At 37.8% G+C, this 27,057-nt stretch overlaps 1 protein-coding gene and 1 non-coding gene across 9 annotated transcripts in view; one reads left to right on the top strand and one right to left on the bottom strand.

The window, feature by feature from the left end:
* Positions 1-27,057, bottom strand: part of TBC1D5 (TBC1 domain family member 5) — a 537,582-nt gene that overhangs the window by 94,880 nt on the left and 415,645 nt on the right. For all 8 annotated transcript variants that reach the window (XM_058729800.1, XM_058729802.1, XM_058729801.1 and 5 more), the window contains one exon: positions 23,714-23,820. In XM_058729800.1, coding sequence (XP_058585783.1) covers positions 23,714-23,820 — 107 coding nt within the window. The remainder of the gene's footprint in view (positions 1-23,713; positions 23,821-27,057) is intronic.
* Positions 26,387-26,489, top strand: LOC131513285 (U6 spliceosomal RNA). The gene has a single exon (XR_009262511.1). It is a non-coding gene; the product is annotated as a U6 spliceosomal RNA (small nuclear RNA).

The following is a 27,057-nucleotide window of genomic DNA, read 5'->3' as shown; positions in this document are numbered from 1 at the left end:
CAATGGTTTAAAGAAATATGGAAACCCATTTGTCTTTGCCCAAGAGTGGTTCCCAGCCTTCAATGATGTAAAAGAAAAAGGAAAGAGGTAATCTCAAAAAATATTCCTAAATATTCCAATTTGTGACTTAGAAGCTAAAATCTCTGCTAGAGAAATTATCATTGTAAAGTGTTATCTTAGGTATGTTACAGTAAGTTTAAACAAAGTATCATCAGAACAGAGGCAATTTAAAACTGGCTTTAGGGCTTTTGAACTCCCAAGAAGAAGTCTACATGATCCTATGGGAATGAGAACCCTGGTTTGAGAAATGTTGCTCCCATCTTCTTGTCCCTATCCTCTGCCCTTTCATTACCTGCTTTGCAATTGTCAAGGCAACCAAAACTAAAGTCCTGCACACTGAGCCTGGTAAAAGGAAGCCTCACACAGCCACACTTCTTTGCAATTTGGGGGGTAGTTTCAATGATGAAACATCTTGAAATTAAAAACATGCATTTATTATATAAATCCACCCTCACGAAGGTCATTCACGTACACTGTATTTTTTGTGATGCTTCCTAGTATAACAATGAAGTATCAGTACTGAATTTTAAAAATGTCGAAATGAGGAAAGAAATCAGACAACAACCATAACTGACACCCAGACTAGTTATATTCTCCTGAGTAACAGCAATCCCTACTTAAGAAAGTATGTCAAGCGAGACCACAGAGACCGTCGAGAAGAGTTCCTATAGATGGACGTTTGCCTTTCTTGATTACTTTATTCAGGATTTCAGGTATCGTTGTAAAAAAAGAACACCGGTATCAGACATGAATTTCTCTTAAGAGTAGATAGTGTCATCAAATATTTTCTTTTTAATCAGTAACTTTGGATACATGTCAGTCTTAAAACCACACCCCTTCCAATATCCAGTGATAATAACTAGCACATCAACTGCACGCTGCTCACATGGCCAGTCTATGCTAGGGGTCCTTAATCTTTTCTGTGCTGTGGACTACTCTGTTTTCTGGTGGAGACTTCAGCCCCCTTTTCAGAATAATGCTTTTAAATACATAAAATAAATAGGGTTATAAAGGAAGCCAATTATGTTGAAATACAGTAATCAAAATATCGAACAAATCTATAACGTAGTGACATGCACTTTTATATTAATGTATTAAATAAGACATAGCGGCTGGCTAATCACTACTACAATTTAGAAGTAGTGATGAATGTAAATGGCGTTTCAAGATTTGCTCATCAACCGTAACGTGATACAAAATATCTGTGATTGCTACTAGTGAAAATGTTTCGGGTGCTGTCACTGCTAGTGCGGTTTGTTGTCTTTGTCCCTAGCTGAAGCAAATACTAAATTTTAGTGAGGGCTTGGTGAGAATGAAGTGGAAAAATAAACCTTTCCTATCCAAGTTCTTAGAAGCCCTGAATTCCATCCACACACCAAGTGGGGGCTTTTCTCAGAAACCTGAAAGGTGGCTTTGGGTAACAGCTTTCTTCTTGGGAAGGCAGGGCCTGAAGGACACCATTGGATTAGTTTATCAACCCTTTTCACTGTATAAATGTGTGCAGAGGTAATAGTCAAATACAAAACAACTGCTGTAGCACAGGCAGAGACCAATTAGGGCTAACTGGGAGCCAGGAGGAGACGTCTGGAGAGCTGCTGCTGGTGCCAGGCTGTGACCCCTCAGACACTGGATTTCTCTAACCACTGACATCAAAGTACTTCAATATTTTAACAACTGGCATAGCTGTACAGCACCAGGTGAATGCCGGCCTGGAGAGAAACACTATTTGGGAGTAGGGCTGTTCAGAAGTACAGGTTTCACCCCGGGTAGCATCTAGTACCTTATCTGAATGAATGAGAAGTGAGGCGACGTTGTGGGGGGCGGTGAGGGTGAGGAGGCCGAGGAAATGCTTGACTACGGTGAAGCAAGAGGTCTACTTCTGGAGAGCCCACTCTTTCTGTGCTAGCTTCTCCGACTTCCCTAACTTCCCTGTTGGTGTGGAGCAACTGATAGCTCCCAGATTTACGGACGGGGTCTCCATAAGTGGGGTTGTCCACTCACCACTGTTTTGTTTTGTTTTGTTTTGTTTTGTTTTGTTTTAGAGGCAGCTGAACTTTCTTTTAGTCCACAGCCATAAATGCTCCACAGAGATAACTTTTAGGAGCTCATTTTTTTCCTGAAGAATCGAATCAGTTAGTTGGGGTCCAAGATACCCCTGGTTAGAACGGTGAAGCAGTGAGTGGAAATAGAGCTGCATACTTTGTTGTGATTCAGAAAGGAGAATGAGAAGGACTTAAGTAATCACCCATCTAGATTAAGAGGAATCTTTGGAGGCCATCCTTGTCCAGTAGTTATTCTACGTAGAAGCACAGAGCTCTTATTTCCTGGTGGACACTGTATTTAGAATACCCTTGAGAGATGACTTAAAGATGAAAAGAGGGGGGGAATATAAAAAAAGCAAAGTATAATTCTTTTTATGTAAATATTTTTTAAAAGAAATAGTTTGCAAAAATTGACAAGAGGATCTTAAAATTCATGTGGGGATGCAAGTGACTCAGAATGGCAAAAAATATCTTTAAAAAGATTAAGCTGAGTACATGGACTCGTAATTCTTGATTTTTAAAACTTACTACAAAGCTGCAGTAATCAAGACAGTGTGGTACTAGCATTAAGAACAAACAGATCAATGGAACAGAATTGAGAGTCCAGAAAGAACCCCTCACATTTATGGTTAATTAATTTTTGAAAGGGGGCAAGACAATTTGATGGGGGACAGAACAGTCTTTTCAAAAAGCACAACTGGATACCCACATGCAAAAGAATGAATATGGAAGCCCACCTCACATCACACACAGCATTAGCTCAAAGCAGACCACAGACCTAAACGTAAGAGTTAAAACTATCAAACTCAGAAGAAAACACAGGAGTAAATCTTCATGATCTTGGGTTAGGCAATGATTTCTTAACTATGGCACCAACACTCTCATCATTTGTTGGACCTCATCAACATTACGAACATTTGTACTTTAAAGGACACCATTAAGAAAGTGAAAAGATCCACAGATGAGAGAAAATATCTGCAAATCATGTATCAGAGTCGTGAATCCAGAATATATAAAGAACTCTTACAACTCAGTAATAAAATGACAACACAATTAAAATGGGCAAAGGATCCAAAGAGACACTTCTCTAAAGAACATGTACAAATGGCCCATAAGCACATGCAAAGATGTTCAACATAATTTGTCATCAGGGAAATGTAAATAAAAACCAAAATGAGATACTATTTGATACCCATTAGAATCACTAGAATAAAAAAGACAGAAATAACAAGTGTTGGCAAGGGTGTGGAGAATTTGAGCCCTCATTTCCTTAACTTGTGTCACAGTACTCCATTCCCATACACCTATTATTGGGAGTTATCTCTATAATAGGTTTATGTATGGGGTTCATTTGATTTCTTCTTTATAATACTTATCTGCACTAAACTAAAAATAAAACTTCATCTCTTCAACGTTACTTAAAATACAAGAAAAAAGGTATTTTATATCTTTCTCAGTTTAGTTTTTTTGTACTCATAGCACACATATAATAGGTTAAATAACATGCGGAACACTTTACAAGTCTGGCTGAAGCTGTCATTCTTTTACCAAAAGTCTATCAAATGGTGTTATGCTTACTTTTCTTAGTGAGTCATTCTGACCTCTGGTAGGACTGGTTCTTTCCACACATGCCTTTGAAGATCTGGGAAGTCAGATAAGTCTGACACTTAAAAGTCATCTGGAAGCCTTAAATGGCACCAACTATAGGATTTCTCTACAAAACACACACTCACTCACTCACTCACTCACTCACTCACTTACTCACTCGTGTAATCTTACAGATCTGGCAAAGTAACTCCTTGTGAATATTCCCTCAATTTCAATCCTTTCTGTCCAATCCTTTTTATGTTCATCTTCCCACTATCACCTCTCCACACAAAAAGCCCTAAACCTCTATCTCTGGTATCACCATTTCAGACTGCCTCTTAGACAGAACCTTAGACCCAGAACATAAAAATCTGGGCCGAGCAAGTTCTATCAATATGCCTTCTCTATGACTCCTATGACAAAACATACTGCTGCATGATCATGACCCTCCCTGTAGTTCAGACTATGTCTTATTTTTTGCCTTGAGTATTCCAAGTCTCTAATCTGGTTTCCCAGTGATTCATACATATAATGTCACCAGAATCACCTTTCAAAAATTTAGGCCTGATTTTCTTTTACTACCTTCCTTGGTTCTGAATCAGGTCTCAAATGCAAATCAAATAAAGTTCCAATTTCTTAGTACGACATTCAAGGACCTCCATGATCTGGGCCCTAAAATACTTCTCATATTATTCGCTATATACGCTACCTTTCACTCACAACTAACTGTGGACATTTCCCATATCACCAGACTTCAGGTAAGCTGTCCCCTCAGGTTAGACTCATCTACTCACTTGTTCTCCGCTTTCTGAAATCCTTCTCATTCTCAGCTCCAAATACCACCTCCTCATGAAGCCTTTTGTGAATTTCCACTTTACTCCAGTCTCTCCATTCTGACAGCATGCTGGTTTTAAGTTACTTTTGCATCTGTTTCATCTTGTGTTGCATTGTGGTTAGTTGTGTGCATGTCTACCTTCCATGCAGAGTGTAAGTTCACTGAGGGCGGACCCCAGGTCCAGATCACCAGTTGTATAGTATCTGCCTCCAGCAAAGCGTCTCGTACCCGGTATGTGCTCAATGGACTGGGTAAACCAAAGAGTTTGCCAGAGTCTGGCTTTTAAAGAAATAGCTGCAGAGGTGACAGGATACTATATATGGAAAACCGTAAAGACTCCACCAAAAGCTACTAGAACTGATAGATATATTCAGTAAGGTTGCAGGATACAAAAACAACATACAACATGCAACATCTGTTGCATTTCTATACGTGAATAATGAATCAGAAGAGAAAATAAGAAAGCAATCCCATTTACAAGTGCACCGAAAAGAGTAAAATACCTAGGAATAAACTTAGCCATGGAGACGAAAGGCCTTAGCCCCCTTTACATAAACTGTAAAACATTGATGAAAGAAAATGAAGATGACACAAACAAAAGGAAAGACATTCCATGCTCATGAATTAGGAGAACAAATATCGTTAAAATGTCCATACTACCTAAGGCAATCTACAGATTTAATGCAATCCATATCAAAATACTAATAGCATTTTGCATAGAACTAGAACAAATAACCCTAAAACTTGTATGGAACCACAAGAGACCCTGAACAGACAAAGCAATCTTGAAAAAGAACGAAACTGGAGATAGCACAAACCTAGATTTCAAGATCTACTACAAAGCTACACTAATGAAAGCAGAATGGTACTGGCACAAAAACAGACACACAGATCAACAGAACAGGATAGAGAGCCCAGAAATAAATCCCTGAAGGAGTTTATACTAGAGGATGAGACAATCAAATAAGTACATATATTCACGTAGGACCGAGTCTGTGCTGAATGTTTAGAAAAGGAGGTGTATGGTGCCATCAGAGTGCGCAATAGGGGGATATGATTTCTTCAGGGAAATCAGGGAGGACTGTGCACCACAGTGAGGAAAGAATGAACTTAACTGATTTTGTCATTTTTAGAGCTCTCGTCAGCTATTAAATTGTAACTTCTTTTTCTAGACTGTACTATTTAATGACTAATGATTTCTAGAACCCTCTCACTTTATCTGTATGTAGGTTACATAGAAAGCAATAGACAATTTTTTTAAAAAATCAACAAATAATATGCTGTACCATTAAGTTATTTGGGGAAATTTTCTACGTAAATGACACTGTTGAAAATTAAGAGGTTTAGGAATAACCTTGCTCATTTGTGAGGCCCCACTTAAACACTAAATTTAAAGAAAAAAACCCCACAGCTTAAATATGCCACAAATAGATTCAAGTCTACTAGTCTTGCTACTTTCTCCCAGAGAAAGTACACACGGCATCAGGTATCCTCTACCGGGTGCCAGATCATAGCGGGCCCTTTACAAACACTATCTCGTAATCACAGAATTTTCACAACAAATGTTTCACCATTTTACAGGTAAAGAAACAGGTTCAGAACGGTATGGAGTAGTCTCCCTAAAGTCATGGAGATAGCAACTGAGGAACTGGGTCCATTTCGATCTTCAAACCTTTCCCGGCTACATATACCAGGGAAAGCTCTCATTTACGTAACGGTTCATGAAAGTTTGAAGAACATTTTTTTTTTTTAATTTTTTTAATGTTTATTTATTTTTGAAGGAGAGAGAGACAGAGTATGAGTGGGGGAGGGGCAGAGAGAGAGGGAGACACAGAATCCGAAGCAGGTTTCAAGCTCTGAGCTGTCAGCACAGAGCCCGATGCGGGGCTCGAACTCACAGGCTGCGAGATCATGACCTGAGCCGAAGTTGGACACTCAACCGACTGAGCTACCCAGGCGCCCCCAAGAACATTCTTAATTCTCAGTCTTCTTTTTGGGCTAAATAATCTCAGATTCAAGTACATAGCTTTGATCATTTTTTTCCCTAGCGTTATCTGTTTCTTCTAAATAATCAGTTTATATATCTTCAAATAACATTTTATAACATTTCACATCTCAAAATGTATAATGAAAAACTGGACTTATTACTTTAGTAAGGATCTAGTTGAAAAATGCCACATTATCTATGCACTTGAGAAGAATTATCCCTTTATTATCAACAGCATGGTGTTACTGATTTACTTTCATCTGTAGGTTCCATACTATCTCTACTTCTCCCTTTTTATTTCTCAATCATCGACAGTCTTTTTGCTTGTTTTTTAAATATTTTTCATGGCATTGTTTCAATCTGAAAGGATGCTTTTATTTCCCCTTCAATGTACACCCTAAATACAGCAGCAATTTTCAACAGTGTTAATTGTTTTTGTTTTGGTTGATCTCTTTACAGCATTTGTCACTATTTCCATGTTCTTGGAATTATCAATCCTTAGGCCACTGTAATTCTATCTTCTCATGGTTTTCCCACATTTTAAGTCTTCTCCATATGCTCCTTCCTCTTGCCCCTATTATGTCTTATGTTTCCCCTCCCAGCTCTCTTCTCATCTCCTCAACATATTATTCCTTGAGATCACCTATAGTCCCTCAACTACAATTTAGATTTAGATTTAGAAATCTCTATTTATGGTTCCAAGCTCTTCTTTGAGCACTAGACACACATCCCAATTGCCTTCTGCACATCCCTACCTGGATATCCCACAACCTACTCAAAATCAACTTATTATCTAACCTTCTTATACCTAGTTACTGTTGCAAACTTCCTCAAATCATACATTTTCCCATTAACTCAATCAATAGGCGGATACCTGGGAAATACAATGAATTGCTCATCATCCATAGCTAATTATTCACTAAGGCTTGTTGATACTCTCTTAAATGTTCTTTCAAGCTACTCTCTATATTTCCTTTTTTCAAGAAGCTCATAATTAAATCTTATTTAAAAAAAAGGAAGGAAGGAAGGAAGAGAAAACAGGAGAAGGAAACAGGATGCTCGTACTATCTATATTGCATTATTTGCTTTCTTACACCAAAAGCAATGGTTGGGAGCAAATGACAATTTTAATAAGACTATTCATACACACACATTAAGTCCTTCAATGAAATTCTTTAGGGCATCAAACTCTATTACCTCTGCCATAATGAAATCTCTTCTCCCTTGTTTAATCAGAGGTCAGTTTCTTTTGAATGAGTAAGTCCTAAATGTATCTTGAAATTTAGTTTCTGTTCAGTGCTGTTTCCTATGTAGTTGGTTAGTCTCTAGAACTCAAATGGAGGAAAGTTCAAATGAGAAAGCTTAAACAAGATGTTATCAATTAAGTAAATTAAGTAGTTGATCTCAAATTGATAGCTGATATTCTTGTCAGTGGGTCCTCTCATAAAGTAAAATTTATAATAGATACATTCCATTACAACTTTTCTGAGAAAATCTGGTGGGATTTTTTCAGATACTAGCTGGAAAGATGAGGCTAAAGGGTTTATCTCTTTCCTGGCTTTATGAAAACAACTCCAACCATTCCTGTCATTTTTCTGCCTTCTTCAAATTTTCCTATTTGGCGCTATTCCCCAAAGACAGCTCAAGCCATGTAAGCACCATACAACGTTTACCTTAAGTGAAATAATTTGAAATACTCTCTGTTTTTATTGCTGTTGTTATAGAATGAGAGAAGTGATGAATAAGGCACTTGTACTGCAATAGGAACTTCAAGAAAAGGCAAGAATCATATCACTAACAACACCAACTTACAACATGATGATGGTCCGACCTAGGGCTGACAATCTTGTGAAACATCTTATAGCTCTCAACTTCATCAATTCGTATCTCTTCAACACATTTTCAGTAAACACTAAAGAGGATCAGCTTGAAGGGGCTGTCAAAAGCGAAGAATGACAGCATGAAGAGAAAAACCTGGAGCCTAACTCTTGATTTACTGAAGCAACCACACAGTAAAGAGATGTTATGTCAGTATCCCTGAAATGGTAGGTAAGGGAACAATTATTTCCAATTTTCCTTTCAGAAATCAAGTTTATTAATGATTGGAAGTAATTGTGAGGTGCACCCAAGAACTATGAGAAAGTCAAACTGTAAAATTAATACAAAGTACCTCCGAACATACAGGTATGCAAAGCCTTCCTCACGAGACTGGGTGGTTTTCAGGCTAACAAGATCTGACTATATCCCTTACCTGTTTAATATAATATCAAAAGCAAAAAGATGTCAGTCAAAAAGGGTCTGCCAAAGAAGCAGAGAAAAGTAGTCAAAGAGGCACATATGGGAAGAGCCAGTGGGAGAGGGAGGCTGAGTTAGTGGTTAATGGGCCATGTGCTTTCTAGGACCACAGGAAGACTCTCCTTACTGTGGAGTAGGTATGCTAGGCTCTCACAGCCTGGTTTCACTAAATATGTCTTCCCATCTGCATCCATCTGATACCAGGCCCTCCAAGGAGCTCTGTGATTCTGATTGCGTTTGCCATGTAGGCCTACAGTATGCTGGTCATACGTACTTCAATAACTTGTTTTTTCTCCCTCACTGTAAGTGATCAGATAACAACGTAGCGTCCATGTAAGTTTGCTACCAGGAAGTGAACGCGGTGGTCCATGGGGCATGAGGATGTCAGTCTTACATATGTCCTATGATAGAGAAAGGAACATATTGGCTTCACACAGCAGCCTTTTGAGCTCAATTTTGGGAGTCTGTCTCTGAGAGATGGCCTGGTTTTTCTGAGAGTGCTGACAAAGTCAGATTTCTCAGACTGTGAGACGTAAGGTCACAAGTTTCCCACTGTGATTTTAGCTTTTCCCTTAGAGAGAGCCCTTTCAAAGAGCAGAGGAAGCAAAGCACCCAGAAGCACTTCCAGTTTAAAGAGAGCCATTAGTGGCTCACCTGCTTCCTCCTCTTCTTGGGCACATGGCTCAATTACATTTTCTTAAGTTGTATGTGATTAGAGATAACCAAAGGACTGAGTTCCAACTAGGGGAATGTGAGTCAAAGCGATGTATGCCGCCTGCAGTCCTTTCTGTAAAAACTCCCAAGGACTATCTTCCCTGCTATTTTTCTCATCCTGTTGGCGATGTCAATGTCCTGGGCAACCCTGGAAGGTTGAAGATGAAAACAGCAGGGCTGGTAGAAGTCCAAAAGAACTGTGTGACTAAGACACTCCCACCCCTGCCTTACAATGTATTGTCACTTGTATGAAACTTAAGAACATCTACTATGGTAAGCCACAGAAACGTATGGGTTCACTTGTTATAGCAGCTGGTCAACCTTAAACACACTATAACAATGAAAGTGAATGAGCATTGTAGTATGCACACATTTTGTTCTCAAGAAGAAAATTGCCCAAGGTCACCTCCTTTTTTTCAGCTACTTATTTCTTCATATTCATATACTCATACATTTGCTTTCTCTCTCTCTCCCCCTTTCTTCTGCATTTCACACTGTCACTCTTAACCCTTTGAATTGGCTCTCTCAACTGGTTTACTTTCATTTTTTATCTTATTGCCTTCCATCTAAGTGGTAGACATTATAGCCACATGGTTAAGGAAATAACTCAAAGATCATTTTCATTATAGAAATGCAATTAATATTATTTTTATACACTTTCCCCATCACTTTCACTGGGTACACTTCACTTCAGCAATGTGGAGGCTAGACTTTGCAAATGAATTAATAACAGACCAACTTTCAAATTCAGTATTCAGACCATGAATAAATGTGAAATCAAAAGTAAAAAACTATTCCTGGAAGGATAATCAAGGTGAAATGCATTGTTCTGTGTTTGCTACACAAGACCAAACAGCTCGTCTTAATTTTCCCAGTGACCACATAGGAAGTGGGGGAAACGGTGAGAGCGGAAGTAGTGAGCAAGTTCTGTCCCACGAGTCTGCAGGGAGAGCAAGGCCAAGGAGGAAGCTTTCGGATAGCTCCAGATTGGGAGTGGGAGGCTGGAGACTAGTCTTGGCTATGCCACTGAATTCTGGATGACTTTGGGTATTTCGCCTCACCTTCATCAAGCCTCGGGAGGAAATGAAAGTATAATTATATGATCTCTAGAGTCTCAACTACCTCTGAAGAAATTGCAAAATGCATCATATCCCTATAATTGAATGTTTTAAAGGCCTTTGTAGTCATCAGTACCACTTACAGAAAGTACATAATGAGTCTAAGTCTAAGAACACAGCAAGAGGACTGGGATGGAATAGGTATACTTCTCAGTGAAAGGCCAATGGTCCAGAAGATATTAAATCATCAGTTTCATTAGAGGAGTTCAGGAGAACTCATTCCTATGAATAAGGGTAAGGCCTGGGTCTTCCCAAGCTGCCCCTGCTAATGGGTGTGTCTTTGCAGACTCCAAAATTGTATGTGGGCCGGGAGTCAGCCTGAAGACTCTCATCCTGGCAAAGCATTAGAATTGGCTGGATCAGGGGTGCCTGGGTGGCTCAACTGGTTGAGTGTCTGACTCCTGATTTTGGCTCAGGTCATAATCTTCAGGTTCATGAGTTCAATCCCTGAGTTGGAGTCTGTGCTGGCAGCATGGAGACTGCTTGGGATTCTGTTTCTCTCTCTCTCTGCCTCTCTCTTAAAAATAAATAAACATTAAAAAAAAAAAAGAATCAACTGGATCAGTTTTCAGGAACTCCTGGTCTACACCAGGGATCCTTCAACTCTGATTAATCCTTTACTAGTTAAAATGGGGGGGGGGTGTGTGCTTGTACTATCAATATGTGCATATTTATTTATTATAAGCCATATGCATGTACCACTTGTATTAATCTATTATGTACATGAGAAAAGATATGTATGCGCAATAGAATTTTTAAATGAGATAGAGATGAAATACATTAAATTTTTCGTTAATAGTTTGCTTATAATGGTAACTTTTGCTCTTCCTAAAAATATTCGGTTAGCATATATTGATGTGATTGAACATGCTTCTTTTTGAAAATCTTGGTTAAATGCTTTTGACAGCTTTTGTCAATGACATCCCAGAAAACTACCATACAAAGAGACATAGGTCTGAATGGAGGAAAGATACTATTGGCTTCCCTTGCTAAAGTATGGTATTCATTGTGCAATTCATCAGTTATGCCAAGATTTTTGTTAAAATAATAAATTTCTATCTTCCTTAATATTAATCAGCTTGTATTAGGGATCTCCAGAGAAACAGAACCAGTAGGATATATATAGGTATATAAGAGATTTGTTATGTGAATTGGCTTGTATGATTGTTGAGGCTGAGATAAGCTAAAGTCTGCCATCTGTAAGCTGGAGAACCAAGAAAGCCAGTGGTACATAATTCAGTCCAAGTTCCAAGGTCTGAGAACTGGGGCGTGGTGGGTGGGGGTGGAAAGAGGGAAGTGTAGGTGGGTGAGTTGGGGGGAGGCCAGGGAAAGACTGGAATGATATGCTGGGAAGTCCTGGAATCTCAAGGTCCAAGAACCAGGAGCTCAGCTGTCCTAGGGCAGGAGAAGATGGATGTCCCAGCTCAGGAGTCTGCCGTTCCTCCACCTTTTAGTTCTATTTGTGCTCTCAAGGGACTGGATGATGCCCATCTACACTGCCACTGCAGAGACACTCAGGAATAATGTTTTACAGCCATCTGGGTATTCCTTAGCCCAGTCAAGATGACATAAAATTAGCCATCACACAGCTCTTCTTAAAATTTAGTTGGAGGATGTTACATTTCTATATTTCAAAAACCAGATTCAAACCTGACTTCATCTCTTCATTTAGGATGTTAGTAACCAAGTTAGAAAATTCTGTTTCCACAACTTTTTAGTGTACCTTGAGAGTTTTAAATAAGTGATATGCTTAATTTGTCTTTGGCAAGAGCATCACAAATGGATGAAACATTTCCAAATATTCAAATTTAAAATGTTCTAGTATGAATTTCTTTGAAAAAGCTCCCATTTTCTTTCATTATTAAAACGTCACCATTACCTTGAATCTTAATTTGAAGACACCAATTATATTTATTTTTTCAAAAATATTTGCATGGTAACATATTACAGACAGCTGCTTGTCACAACAGAGGTAAGCCAATTTTTTTTTTTTTTTGCTTTTTTTTTCAAAAAGAAATTACATTTGGCAACTCTTTTAACTACATTAGCAGAGGATATCTAGTGAACCCACAAGAGATGTCCATGGTCGCTGACATCTCTTTGGTATTGTAAATATGTCATTATTTAAGATAACATAGCCCATAAATCGCCTTAATTGGGCATATGGAAATGGCAATGGGGTATAAGGTGGTGGAAGCAAAGAGAGAGGAGAGTAGGCCACTGTCAGTGCCTTTGTGTGGATAAGTCCCCTCTTCCTTTAGGAGACCTCATAGGTGATACATGACTGGCTGACACATAGGCCTCTGAAGCCAACAATATTAACTTGTACATTAAAAAGTAAAGTTCAGTTTTTGGTTTTCTTTTTTAACTTAAAACATTTTTAATATATTTTTGAAATATTTATTTAGAGAGAGAGGGAGCACAAACAGGGGAGGGGCAGAGAGAGAAGGAGAGAGAAAGAATCCCAAGCAGGCTCTGCACTGTCAGCACACAGCCCGACGTGGGGTTTGAACCCATGACTGCAAGATCAGGACCTGAGTCGAAATCAAGAGTCAGACGCTTAACTGACTGAGCCACCCAGGCACCCACCCCCCCAGGTTTTTGTTTGTTTGTTTGTTTGTTTGTTTTTGAAAATTGAATACAGCTGGAAGTTATAGCTTTCAGGTTGCGTCCTTTTTTTCTCAATCTAGCGTCTGTTTCTTAAAGTGTTGTCCATGGCTGACCAGTTTCGCAACAGTTACAAATGCAGATTTCTGGATCCTATTGCAGAGCCATCTACACTAGAATGTAGTGTAGTGGGAGTCTGTATTTGTAACAAGATCTGGCAGGTGCTTCTTTGGCCCACCACGGTTTAAGATCCACTGCATTAGATTGCAAGCTATGTGCTGAGGGGACCAGGTCTCCCTAATTCATTCTATCCCCAGGACCTGGCACAGGAGGCAATAAGCACTTGCTAAACTGAACTGCAATCAAGAGCGTAATTTCTCCTCTGGCAGGAGTGCTCGAGGGTTTGGTTGGGGGTTATTAGTCACCATACGTTCATTTACTCTTTCATCCATTCATTCATCATTCATCCACCTGTTATTGTAGGTACTTGGGTAACAGAACATAAAACGGACTAAACACACTTCTGTCACGGAGTTGATAGATTAGCAGGGAAGACAGAAAATCAAAAATAACGTAATATATAAATAAATTATCTACTATGACAGAAGATGATAATTGCTACGGAAAAGAAAAGTAGGGCAGGGCAAGGGGAACAGGAGTGTTGTAGTGGGAAGTGGGGACAGGGCAGTCACAGGGTGATTAGGGTAGGTCCCGCTGAAAAGACTGGACCTTCGCAAAGACTTAAAGGAGGTGAGAGAATCAACCAAGAGCATATTCCTTTCAGTTGCCACAAATCCTGTTCATCCCTCTTTACATGACTCCAGCAAGATTTCTGAGACATTTTAGATGCTATTGGTACCCGGCAAGAGCTCAGTGAATTTTGGCTAAATGAATAAAAATACATTTTGGAGGAAAGAAACAATGTGAAGAAATCAAACTATGAAGTTCCTCTTTGAAACCAGGAAAAGCAACCAAGTAAATAAAGATCATATGAAGATCTCTGGAAGATGTCATTAACAGCAGATGAGGACCCTACTCACACATCAAATGCTACCGTGAAACCACCTCCACAGAGCCAAACTGGCGCCCCCTGGAAGAGCTGCGGGCCAGCCTTGCACGCGTGATGGGAGCTCCAGGCTCATCCGGGTGCAACTGCCACTTCCGTACCTCCGCGAACCTACCTTCCATTTCCCAGTATGGTCATCACACAAATGATGAAATATACTTAAAAATCCTCGGTGAAAAAATCTTTTGTGATTTTGTGTGGTTTTTGTTTTTGGAACAGATATAACTTCTTGTCTAAAGTATTTAAATAACACAAAATTAATTGATTATGGTTATGCAATTTACTACTTGAGTGTATTCACTTTTATTCCTATAAAATCAATACATTTAATATTTTGAAATAGCAATAATATGTTTACAGAGCTAATATGCTTAAGGAGCAAATAAAATATTTATTGTGGCCATATTTACTTATATTAAAGAGAATTCTTTTTTGTTGTTGTTTTGTCAGTTTTAAGTTTATAATCTTTTTGTCATACTCTGTGATCCAGAACTTCGAGTTTCTTCAAATTGTAACAGTAAGACAACACAGACACAACTCAAAGTAGTGTCTTTACTTTTTGAATAAGCTACTTCATATACAATAAGAAGAGTAAGTGATTAGATTCTCACAACACAGAGCTGCAAATGACTTTTAGAGATTATAGGCTAATTAAAGCCTCATCAGTCACCTATCCCTTTTTAAAAAACAACTAATGAACCTGAATCTAAGGCAGCAAAAGGTTAAATGATTTCTCTCGGAGTAAAACGGCAAGCCAGCAGTGAAGCGGGGCAGATACTTCATTCCTTGACCTCAGGGACATATCACAAACATATCACTGTGACATGTTGTAATACTTTAATGCTTTTACATTTGGGCCCTCACAGTGCCTTTCTAAACATACACGTACAGGATTAATAGTTGTTAAAACTTAAGTAATCTATTTAAAATAAATATCCCCCCCCCACCCCCCGGCCAAAAACCTAGACTTGCCTTCCTTGTGAGATATCAAATAAAAATCAGGGGAATGGTTTGTAGATTTTGTTTCTTTATTGTTAATCAGAACAGAATTAACCATGGATTCAAGTCTCTTCTTTAGTTATCTGAGGAAAAGTAAATCACCACCACAATTCATTGTTTCAGAAGAGAAACCTTCTCCTCTAAAACACAGAATCTTTGCCACAAAGCTTCACAGCTCTCTTCAGCCACCCAAAATAAAAATCACTAAGTTTCCCAAGAATGACTTTAAAGACTGAAACAAAGACTTGCCTATTCTGAGTAAATATTGTTCCTACAGGTGATTATTTATAGCCAATAAATCCAGTAAAAATCATTGGGATACAATTCTTTTCACAAGGACTTTTCATTTAAATATATAACATTTACTTATGCTGAATAATAACACAAAAGTTGGAATACTATACAAATTAATGCCAAATAAAAGTCACATCTGATGGACTTTTAGAAATGTGTCTGCTAATATAGTATTGCATCCCTGAGTCACTGAGTGACTTTGGATGTAGAACTGCCAGGCCCAGCCTGGGAACTTCCTCCAGCAATTCTCAGGAGCTTTGCTCATGCTGCTTTCTTAAGATGGAGTAACATCTCCCGAGAAAATTCTTCAAGGCCCAGTTAGAACACCTCTTCCAAATGGAAGCCTCTCTGACTCTACAAATCCAAATTAGCTGTTTTCATGCAATACTCTCACTCATGTTACCTTTCATAACCATTAGTCATTTACATCTATAAGGGACTATATCCTAATCCTGTGGACCAAGTCTCATCCTCTGCCCACAGTAATTAAAAAAAGTATCCATTGAATTGCATCTTGCTAAAATAGATCCAGAAGGTCTCCTGAGATTACATGACCCAGCCTCTTCCTTCTACAGTTCAAGAAAAGGAGTTGCCCTATAAATACAGCAGGCTGTGATGTAAGTGGAACCTGGATTCTGTGCCTCCCTCATGTGGCTGCCACCGCATTAGTGCTGTTGAAGATCTAATCCCTGACCTAGTAGAGCTCTCATTTTGGTAGGTGAGAAAGACTCGTCAGATTCCCTCCTCACTATACAGTGGAGCATAATACTGATGCAATGAAAGCAAAACTGACAGAGATTGGTAGTTTACAAAAGGAAGCCAAGATAGTTTTTTAAAAGATAAATGTAATAAATGTTCAGGGTCCTGGCCGGTCTTCCTAAATCAAACAATGACCTACTGGTCAGATCCATGTGACAGTCCAGAGATCTCAATAAGTGAATGTGCTTTACCAATTGAGGAACTCATTCAAGGAGAGTTCTTAGAACTTCTGACTGAGAGTAAGAGTAGTTTATAATGAGAGGATATCTTAAACATGAGGAAGAATCACCACAGATCCAGCAATCTTTTAGGGAGTGGCAAAATGTGACCTTAAAAGTGATTTTACTATGTATCAGTGTGTAAAATTGCACAAGAAGAACAAAGCAATGCAAGCCTTCCCTAGCTCATCCATTGTCTCAGGCATGCTGCCCCTGCTCCTGGCTCTAGAACTACTGGTCTTCTTTCAGTTCCGTAAACAGTTTTAGCTCTTTTTCACTCTGGAGTGTGTGTTTGCTGTTCCCCTGTCTGGAGGCTCTTCCCCATATTCTATGTCTGGCTAATTCCTTCTCCTCCATTAGTTCTCACCTGAAATGGTTTCTCCTCAGAGAGGGCCTTTTGACGAACCTACATAAATTAAATCTTCACTCAGCCCAGATTGTTCCTTCTCTTATTTTTTAAATGATACCCTATTTGTATCCTTTATAACACGTGCCAAGTTGAGTACTTTCTTGTTCACTTGTGTATTATGATTATGATAAAGGCCACATGTTGTATCTATATCTAAATATCTGTATCTATCTCTATCTCACCAGGATCTAAACAATGCCTGTTGAATTCTAGATAGCACACAATAGACTGATTTGTTGCATCAATTAATGAATTCAAAATATTTTTATAAAACAAATTCAGAATTATCTGAGGCCCCTAGGCAACCCTTAACAAGTTTTGAGAAACCCAGTTCTACATTATGAAATGTCTGAACACAATAAATAACACATTCCAAATACTGGTTTAATAAAGATTTTCAGATTACTTCTTTACAGAGTTTTGATAGCCACCAACTTACTTCAAAAGTAAAATTTAAGGTTCTTTTCAATGCTAGTCTGTGTCGAAAAAGTGTTTCTGATTAAATGTGAAAATATACCAGATTAATCACTAATTCCTAAATATTAATGATAATAAACATCCAATTGGTTGTAATCTAATGATAAAAAAAGAATGACATGTAGTTACACGCTCAGATACAAAGGAAAAAAACATGTTGGTGGGGGCACTAACAGAGTAAACACAAAAACAAATGATTCTCAAAGAATGGCAGTTTTCAGAGAAATGCTCCAGCTTTTCAGGGGAAAAAAAGGATAAAGAAAACAGAAGTGGCATTCTTTCTGAAGCAGAAAATCAGATTAAAATCTAATACTGGAGGGGAGCCTGGGTGGCTCAGTCGGTTAAGCATCCGACTTCAGCTCAGGTCATGATCTCATTGTTCGTGAGTTCAAGCCCTGCTTCGGGCTCTGTGCTGACAGCTCAGAGCCTGGAGCCTGCTTCAGATTCTGTGTCTCCCTCTCTCTCTGCCCCTTCCCTGCTTGTACTCTGTCTCTCTCTCTCTCTCAAAAATAAATAAACATTAAAAAAAATTAAAAAAAAAACCCCTAATACTGGAAAATCTGAACAGAACATCTGATGGGAACATCACGAAAAGTAAATAAATAGATACTGTGCATTCTCTTGAAAGCGTCAGTATATGTGGTTTTTAGGTTCTTTATTGCTCAGAGGAAAAAAAAATGACAATGCCATTACTGTAATGCACATTTTCCAACATTGTCACTTGACTGGTAGTGAGGCCTGGATCCATTCACCATTTTTCTTTCTTTTTTTTTTTTTTGTAAATTTTTTTTTAAACGTTTATTTATTTTTGAGACAGAGAGAGACAGAGCATGAACGGGGGAGGGTCAGAGAGAGGGAGACACAGAATCTGAAACAGGCTCCAGGCTCTGAGCGGTCAGCACAGAGCCTGACGCGGGGCTCGAACTCACAGACCGCGAGATCATGACCTGAGCCGAAGTCGGCCGCTTAACCGACTGAGCCACCCAGGCGCCCCCATTCACCATTTTTCAATTCTGATAGATGACACTGTACCAAAGTCATCTGGTATTTTTAAAAAGTTACATCTACAGTGGGGATTTTTGGAATTAAAAGAGTAAAAACCTATTAGCTGCATAAAATCTGAAATCTGAATAGCCTTTTTATAATTTGAAAAGGCAAAATTTAATATAGCTCCAAATAAAAGCCAAAACAGAATTGGCCAAGCATAACAACATTGTACACTATATTTTTATAGTATGTTTCTGTGTACAAAAGAATGACTATGAAATTAAATTGTCTTCTTTCTAGCAATTTTCTTCCATAAACAACAACAGTCACTGCTAAAAGGGTTGCTTGCAAACTTACCAGAAATATTTTTGGGGGAATATTCTAGTCTTCAAAACAAACAGTATCTGTCAAATTCTTACTGCATAATCTAAAATGTTAATCCATGTACTGTATTTCATTTGTAATAAGTCTTTGTGATAAGGTTAACACTTCAGCACACAACACAAATAAGAGAGCACCGAAAAATGAAAATTACTTTGCTTATGTTTCCGTATTAGAATTTTATTTGCTAAAGGGTAAAAACAGATTTGCAAAATTCACAGTTAACTTAAAACAATAGTTTTAAACCTTTTATTCCTAGCCCTTACTGCCTTCAGGAAGGAGAGAACATCTGGTTATTTAAGGAACACAATATGTTCACATTTTCTATGACTTTTGTTTCTAATTGGGTTTTTAAATTTTTTTTTGAATTTGAACAACTAGTTAGAACAATGTTTTTTAATCACTTCATATTTTTCAGACTGTCCTCCTTCTATCCCTCTACTCCATTTAGTGGATTGTTTTTGGAAATCTGCTCAGTGGTTCTAATATGATAAAGACAAGAAAACAGGAACTAGGATCATGGTCAAAAGAGCCAAGTATAGGAACCGTATTTATGGTGAACAGAGTATAGGATGCTATAAACAGCTATTTGACATCTAGTCTCTATATAGTATACATTTAAGAAAATTCCAAAAAGTTCTAGGTCCACTTATTTACATGGCAGTTTCATTTATTACAGATGCAAATTAAATGTCTATTACAAATTAAATAATATTTATGACAAATATTAGTAAATAGGATTCTACTATTTTTAAAACTGTAGCTCTTGTGTGGAAAGGTGGTTGGAAGACCTGGGTTCAATTGTTGGCTCTGCCACTGACAAGCTGTATTAAATGACTGTCTTAACTTCACCTTGATCCTCAGTTTGTTCATCAACCAAAAGAGGAGCTGGATTAGATCTCTAGGTTCTTTGCAGTTCTGAAATTATGACAGTCTAAGTGAGGTTACTGACTAGATTCTTTGTTACGTCTTTTTTGTTCCATAACATATGAAGGTGGTAATAGGTTTTCAAACAATTCTGACACACAGCAAATCCAGGAACTAGATGCCCTTTATGTTCAGGTTGTAGGGTTCATTAACCATCTTGACAAAAATGGCAGCTGACAAATATACAGTTGGTGATGGCTTCCATGGAATGTGGATATGGGTTCCGGAAATATGCTAGTTGAGTGAGATTCGCCTAGATTCGAGTCAGTATGGTACACAGGAAGACGCTTAGCAAATGAGTCAGAGTTCAATTCTACCATTCTCTCTTTTTTTAAATTTTATTTATTAATCTTGAGAGAGAGAGAGAGAGAGAGAGAGAGCAAGCACGTACATGAGAGTGAGGAAGGGCAGAGAAAGAGAGAGAATCCCGAGCAGGCTTTGCACTGTCAGCGCAGAGCCCAACCTGACTCAGGGGTCACAAACTGTGAGATCATGAACTAAGCCTAAATCAAGAGTCGGACACTTAACTGACTGAACTACCCAGGCATCCCTACCATTATTTTCTTAATACCAACCACTGCAGGACACAAAGCTAAATGCTAATAAATGAGTCGGATCATAAGAAGGAATAATGGATGCAATAAATAAACAAATAGCTAAAATACAAGGTGCTTACAGGGACACAAAGCAGAAAACATATCCTATTGGAGCCTGAGAATAGCTTCCTGGAGGAGGCAGAAGGTATGCTGGGAATCTCAGGAGGGGATGGATACATACAAGGGTCATGGAGCCATTCTAGCTAGCTTGAAAGCTTACAAGTTTTCAGCCTGGGGAAAGCCACATACCCTTAATCTGTCTGCACTGAAAAAGAATGAAGAAAGATAACCTGCTTTGCCTACCTCATAGCTTGTTGTAAGGACCAAATTAATAAGCACATCGAAGTGCTTGGGAACCGTGAAGAGTATGATCCTATTATTACAGTTTACAGCCCTATTATTTCAGTCTGTTCAAATGAGAAATCTTTTCACAGTAAAGCCTACATCTGATATAAAACAATTAAAGCTCAGTGTCTCATCCTCTAGTTTCAAAGTCTATTCTCAGTTGAGCAATCTCCACTGGGATTTAGGGAGAGCACTGGGACAAAGTGCTTTTCTGAAGCTGGCAATGAACTTGGGGGGCTCAGAGTTCCTTGTTTATTTTTATTTTATTGAGTCTGTCAGCAACACTCAACACTACTGTCACAAGGAGCTGGGCTATGGGAAAATATACTTTCATGCCTCAAATCTCATCCTTCTACTAGTTCGCTTCACAGAGACTTGTGTGGTTATATATTTACTCTGATCTACTTGAACTGGGAATGATTCTAGTATTTCTAAGTGTTTCATTGTTAATAGTAAATAGAAAAAATTTAAGCACTCTGATGTCTGGATTTTTAGAGGATATGGGCAGGGTACTAGCATCATCTTTCCCTCTTTTTCTTCCCCCTCAGTGTAAATGGCCTCCTATATTACTTTATAATTGACATTACTACACTGAAAAGTTTGTCCACTTGTGGATATCTGTGCTATATATAAGCTTGCTGTGTTGCATTCTTTTTTTTTTTTTTATTTGAACTTCTATAGCACTGGATTGGATCTTTAAAATATTTTTTTTAAGTTTATTTATTTTGAAAGAGGGGCAGTGAGAGAGGGAGGGAGAGAGAATCCCAAGCAGGCTCCGTACTGTCAGTGCAGAGCCCAACGTGGGGCTCGAACTCATGAACTATGAGATCATGACCAGAGCCGAAATCAAGAGTTGGATGCTTAACTGACTGAGCCACCCAGGTGTCCCCTGGATTGGACCTTATTAGATCATTGTAAGTCAGTGCTTTATGGCCATAGGAGCTCTGGCTGAGTGGGTCATTAGAGATAATTTAATTCAATCCCTATTGGGAAGACCAAGACAGCAAGCACGAATTTCCCCAAATCACAGGGATAGCTGTTGGCAGAGTCAAGATTTGACCCCATATCCCGATTCCTAATTCAGTCTCCTTGCTCCGTAACTAAAATTATCACCTTGCTGGATTAGCCATGTGAAAGCCCCTTAATACTATACAGCTTTATCTTTCCTGTAGATATCATTCTACAAACTTGCTCTCAACAGCCTTTTAAACATGACTCCTTCCTCCTGACCAATTTCTTCTGTCTCAGAAGTACCAATTTAAGGTCCTACATTTTTGGCCATTATCTTGATAATGTTTTTACTTAGTAAGACTCTGAATGTACAAGTGGGGAATGGAATACTTACGGTTTTTGTTTTTTTTTTTAAGATACTTATGCTATTATTTTTTTCTCTTAATCCTTAGAGAGAATAAATTTAAAGCTTATAGAATTGGCTTCATTATACTCGTATATTATGTATAATACCTTTGAGATAAAAAGTACTCTATTAAAATCACAGATTCCATTAATAACACTGATTGATTTATTGTACAGAATTCTGGAACAAGAAGAGTGGATGATTCATAGCAAGATCAACCATATTTAACTAGGGAAAAATTACTAAGGTCAATAGGTTTAGATAACATATTCACTTCTCCCTTCAGTAAAACCAAATAAATCATATAAGTAGAGAATTCAAAGAGTTATTTTAGCAGTGTTTTCCCCACTCTGTATGTTTCTAAGAATTCCTAATGCTGAACTGATAAGCTTACCTTAAGTTTATAGACCAAAACTCATATACCTCATTGACCAGCAACCTCATTCTTTACTCATTTTATAGATATTTCATAATTATGGGTATTTATATAGAAAAATACGTAAAAATTGGAAATTCTGATTTTATAGTCAGACTCCTGAGCCTTACCAGAAAGAAAAAAAATATATATATATGCTATCTTAAGTATCAGAGAAATGATGGATTATATTTCTGACACTTAATGAAATTTTGCATAGGAGAAATGATATAAAATTGCATATTTTTATAGAAAAAATGGATATAGACACAAGAAAATAAAATCTTTTAAATCTATCAAAGGATAAATAGAGGTCATACTCAAATGTTGAAGTCAACAGCCCAGGAGAAAGCAGAAATCCTTTAGAATTAAAATTTACGTTAAACTTGGAGGCCCGAGTCGATCAGACAGAGCTTTGGCAATGGATCCACAGACAGACTGACTCAAAGACAGTTCGACAACTGCCAACATGACTGTTGGGAATTCTGCCAAAGAGCCAAAGGCTGGGATTACCACCCAATGCCTGGCATTCTCATACTCGTGTTTGAAGCTCTCTCTCTGATACTTCATCCAATATTTTTGTTTGGCTCAAAAGCATCAAGGATTCACAGATTTTTTTAGATCATTAAATGTTCTTATTTTCAAGAAATATAACATTAGTTGTAAAAGAGCACACTTTTTCTCTGAAGTGTAAAGAAAATTTTGGTGGCTTGCTTTAAGTTCAAATAGAGAAATCAGCATTAAAGTCTGTTTAAGCCTTTATTTTACTAGGTTACTCTTCACCCAAAAAATAAAAAATACATATTCATAATATGGAATGATTTCATTGTATCATAAACTCTTACAGAAACAGTCCTTTTGATAGCTCTGATGAACACATGGCCCCTGAGGCTCTATCTCAGTCCCTGTGAGGAGTACCCATGATAATGAAGTGTGGCTATAAGGAGAAGTAGTTGCTCAACTATTCTTTGAGTTGTGAGGAAGGAGGAGGGCAGAACAACCTTCTGAGGGACAAGAGATAGGTGTTCCAGTTTCTCAGGGCAACGTCCACTTAATTTACCTGCTAAGTTGCTAGCCAGTGAGATATGTGAGTTTTGCCTACAACTCTAGACACATTCTTTCATTAGGCAATTCCTCTGTCATTAGACAAATTCCCCATTAGCAATTCTTGGAGCTGTACTGAGAAACCAATTTTTCACCCAACTTAAAATTGTGCATACTCTATTTGGAAATCTTACCTTTGGATCTCGAAGGAACAGAGCCTTAAGAATCAGTGAGTGTACATCCCCAATTAGTGGGTAATGCATCAGAAGGCCAAGACAGGTCTGGTAGTTACTAGAGATCACTAAATAGGAGGAAAAAAAAAATTCAGAAGCAATACTGTTTAAGATGTTTGCATTACTTGAGAGTAAAAAAATAACAACTTAGATTCAAAGAAAGCAAACCAATAACTCAATTAATTTGATAAAAGGAAATGGGGAAAGGGATCTTTACCAAATGGCCTTTGAAGCAGCACACTGTACTGTTAACTGCAATCTAATATCTAGTACTTATCCTCAGGGGGTGTTGGAAGAAGAGCTTCAGATATCGAGATGTGTACGTTTGCAATATAAATAAACTCTTAGAAGCATGCATATTTATTGCCATTTATATGTCTGTGTTTAAATGTCTCTAGTTTTGCTGCTTAGAAATTAGTAACAAAAATCTTATGAATGGGAAAGAACCAGTTTAAAATTATCATAAAATAATATTTACCTTAATTATGCTCCATAAGTTACATATGTTACATTTATTCTTTTATATATAAATATTACGTAATTCAAAGTTTTAAAAAATCTAATTTCTTTCAGTTATTTTTTTCTAAAGGTAACGAGAAATTTAGGTAGAGTATCCATGCAGCATTTCTTGGAGGAAAAATGTCAAAATCTTCATAGATAAGCCTAACTGTGTTCCTTAGACTGTCATTTAATTTTTTTTCCCAAATCAACCTAATTATGGGCGCAATTATTAAACACATCTTTTCAAGCAGGTCTATGTAAACTACTTCATTTCTTGGCAATCCATCTGCCACTGCTGTCACAGTCTTGCCCATTAATGACGCTTGTTTTGTAAGCCACACTGACTGCCTCCACAGCATTGATTGTTAAGAAACTTTACAGTTACAACTTCCTGTTGTTGCAACTGAATCCTTTTCATTAATCAGAACAAGCAGTTGAAAAATATTCCATAGGAAAACAACTGTGATTCTATAGAAACAACATAAATCCCAAAATAAACAATTGTTTGTGATCAGAAATACCCTCGATTCTTAGATTTTTTTTTCTTCTTTTGTTGGAAGCAACATTTTTTGCAACAGCTTCTCACCCCCTCCCCCTTCCCATGAACATTATGGGGAAAGGAGACAGGACTGGGCAAAATGAATAATTATAATCTATGTAAGGAACCACTTTATCATCTTCATTTCCGTTGCTGATCTGACAGCTTGTAATTTCATACATCTGCTTTCATTTGTAAAGCACTCACTTATCCTACCCTTTCTGTATCTGTTCAGACTACTCTCTCCTTATTCGTTCATTTTGTCATATTCACATTCAGTTACCTGTTATCCTTTTTTTCTCTAGAATTCAAAAAGCTAGCAGGCTGGGAACAGTATAATGCTTCCATGTAGTTTTTTCTTTGAGATCTAACAAATGAATAAAACTTAGATAATCAATTCATACTTACCCAAATACTATAATGATTATATACTAGTATATAATGACCCGGAAAGAATTCTTGTATATTTTGTAAGAGAGGCAGGAGGGTTTTGTGGGAATGGTTCTGGGCTCGGGACTCAAAGATGTGGGTTTGAATTCTGGGACACCATATGAACCTTTCATAAAGTTGCCTTGAGATTAAAGGACATACTGTATGGCTGATTTATAGCAGCTGCTCAAAACCTGTTGGTAACCTCTCCGAGCTTAAACTCAGTCATTTGGAACACAACTTCCTGTTAAAAAAAATTATCTGCCTGCTTTATTCAATCCAATATTTATTTGTTGAGTACCTAACTCATGATAAGCCCCATGTTGGGCGGGGAGGCAGAAATAAACAAAACACAGTCCTTACTCTGTAGAAAATTAAAGCGAAGAAGGGCAGATGTGTAACAAGAAGCAGTTATTATTATGACTACCACTAAGATGACAAAAAATTATCGAAGGCTTTCTGAGCCCAGGCCCTATGCTAAGAATTTTCCCTACATTATCTCATTTAATTTCTACGACTATCTTATTATAAGGGTATAGTTATCATCCCTGTTTACAGATGAGAAAACTAATACTTTGAAAGGCTGAATCATTTGCCCAAACCACACAGTGAGTTGGTAGCGGTGCAAGATTTGAAATTCAGAAATCTAGCTACAGGGTCTGCGCTCTAATACATGGCTTTGTTTTGAAAAGGCAGTCGTTTTAAAATTCAGATGCCATAATGAATGCAATAGTCACTGCAAACAGAAAAGCCAGTTAGTATTACTACCCTTGTTGTAGCAGTTTTAAGCAGCCTGGATGGTCAGCATAACCCTGTCTCTAGAATGGCCTGATATAGACAGGCACTTATTTGGAGGGACAAGGGCAACAGTCCTGTTATTACAACTTGAAAGAACTTTTGAAGCCGTCAGAAGCTGTAAAACATGTAAGGGAAGCCAACTAATGCGTTAATAATATCCTACTTGCAGAGTGAAAGAAGGAGCTAACATTCTTTCTCTCATTTCTCCCTTTCATCCACCCAGACACTGAATGTGATGAACATTTCCTGAGCATCTACTATATCCTGGACACACAGAGACCGCTAGGCACTGGCACTAGGGATATAATTGCAAATGAATCTGAGCTCTGAAGGGTAGCAGAACATGCCAGCTGAAATACTGCTGTAGAGTGCTCGCTTCGGCAGTACATGTGCTAAAACTGGACCGATACAGAGTCAGCGTGGTCCCTGAGCAAGGGTGACGTGCAAATTTGTGAAGTGAAATACTGCTATGGGAGTTCCGGACGTGCCACCCCCAAATATGTCCCTTTGGTATACTGATTATTTTGAGCTATAGGCACTTGAAAAACAACAAAAACAGAATGAGGCTTTCTTTGAACTCTCCTTATCTGCCTAAAGATAAATCCTCCGAAAGGAAGTCAATGGTCATAAATTCCCCCAGGACAAACTTTGTCACAAACTCATACCTCTCATCTGTTCTTCTAAGGGTCCACGGTCTTTCCTAAAAATCATTTATTTTCCTCTTTGAGATCTACATCCTCTCTCCCCTTTCTTTATTAAGACAGTATTTAATCCTAAATTCTAAAGCCATATCTTTGAGATTTGCTCATTATTCCCTGAGTACCAAATACAAATGAGACACACATTTTTATATACATGTCAATATGTATTAATTATATAATTATAAATATTTTATTAAGATTAAAATAACATTAAAATATATGATTATATAATTAACACATATCTAATTATATAATAAGATAGATGTTAATAAACTTCTGTTTTTCTCACTAATATGTTTTTTTGTTAAAGAATGCAGCTGAAAACCTAAATGAGTGTA

The sequence above is a fragment of the Neofelis nebulosa genome, chromosome 5, assembly GCF_028018385.1.
Source record: "Neofelis nebulosa isolate mNeoNeb1 chromosome 5, mNeoNeb1.pri, whole genome shotgun sequence".
NCBI classification, from domain to species: Eukaryota; Metazoa; Chordata; class Mammalia; order Carnivora; family Felidae; genus Neofelis; species Neofelis nebulosa.
The sequence above is the reverse complement of the archived record's forward strand: the minus strand, read 5'-3'. Positions and strand labels throughout refer to the sequence as shown.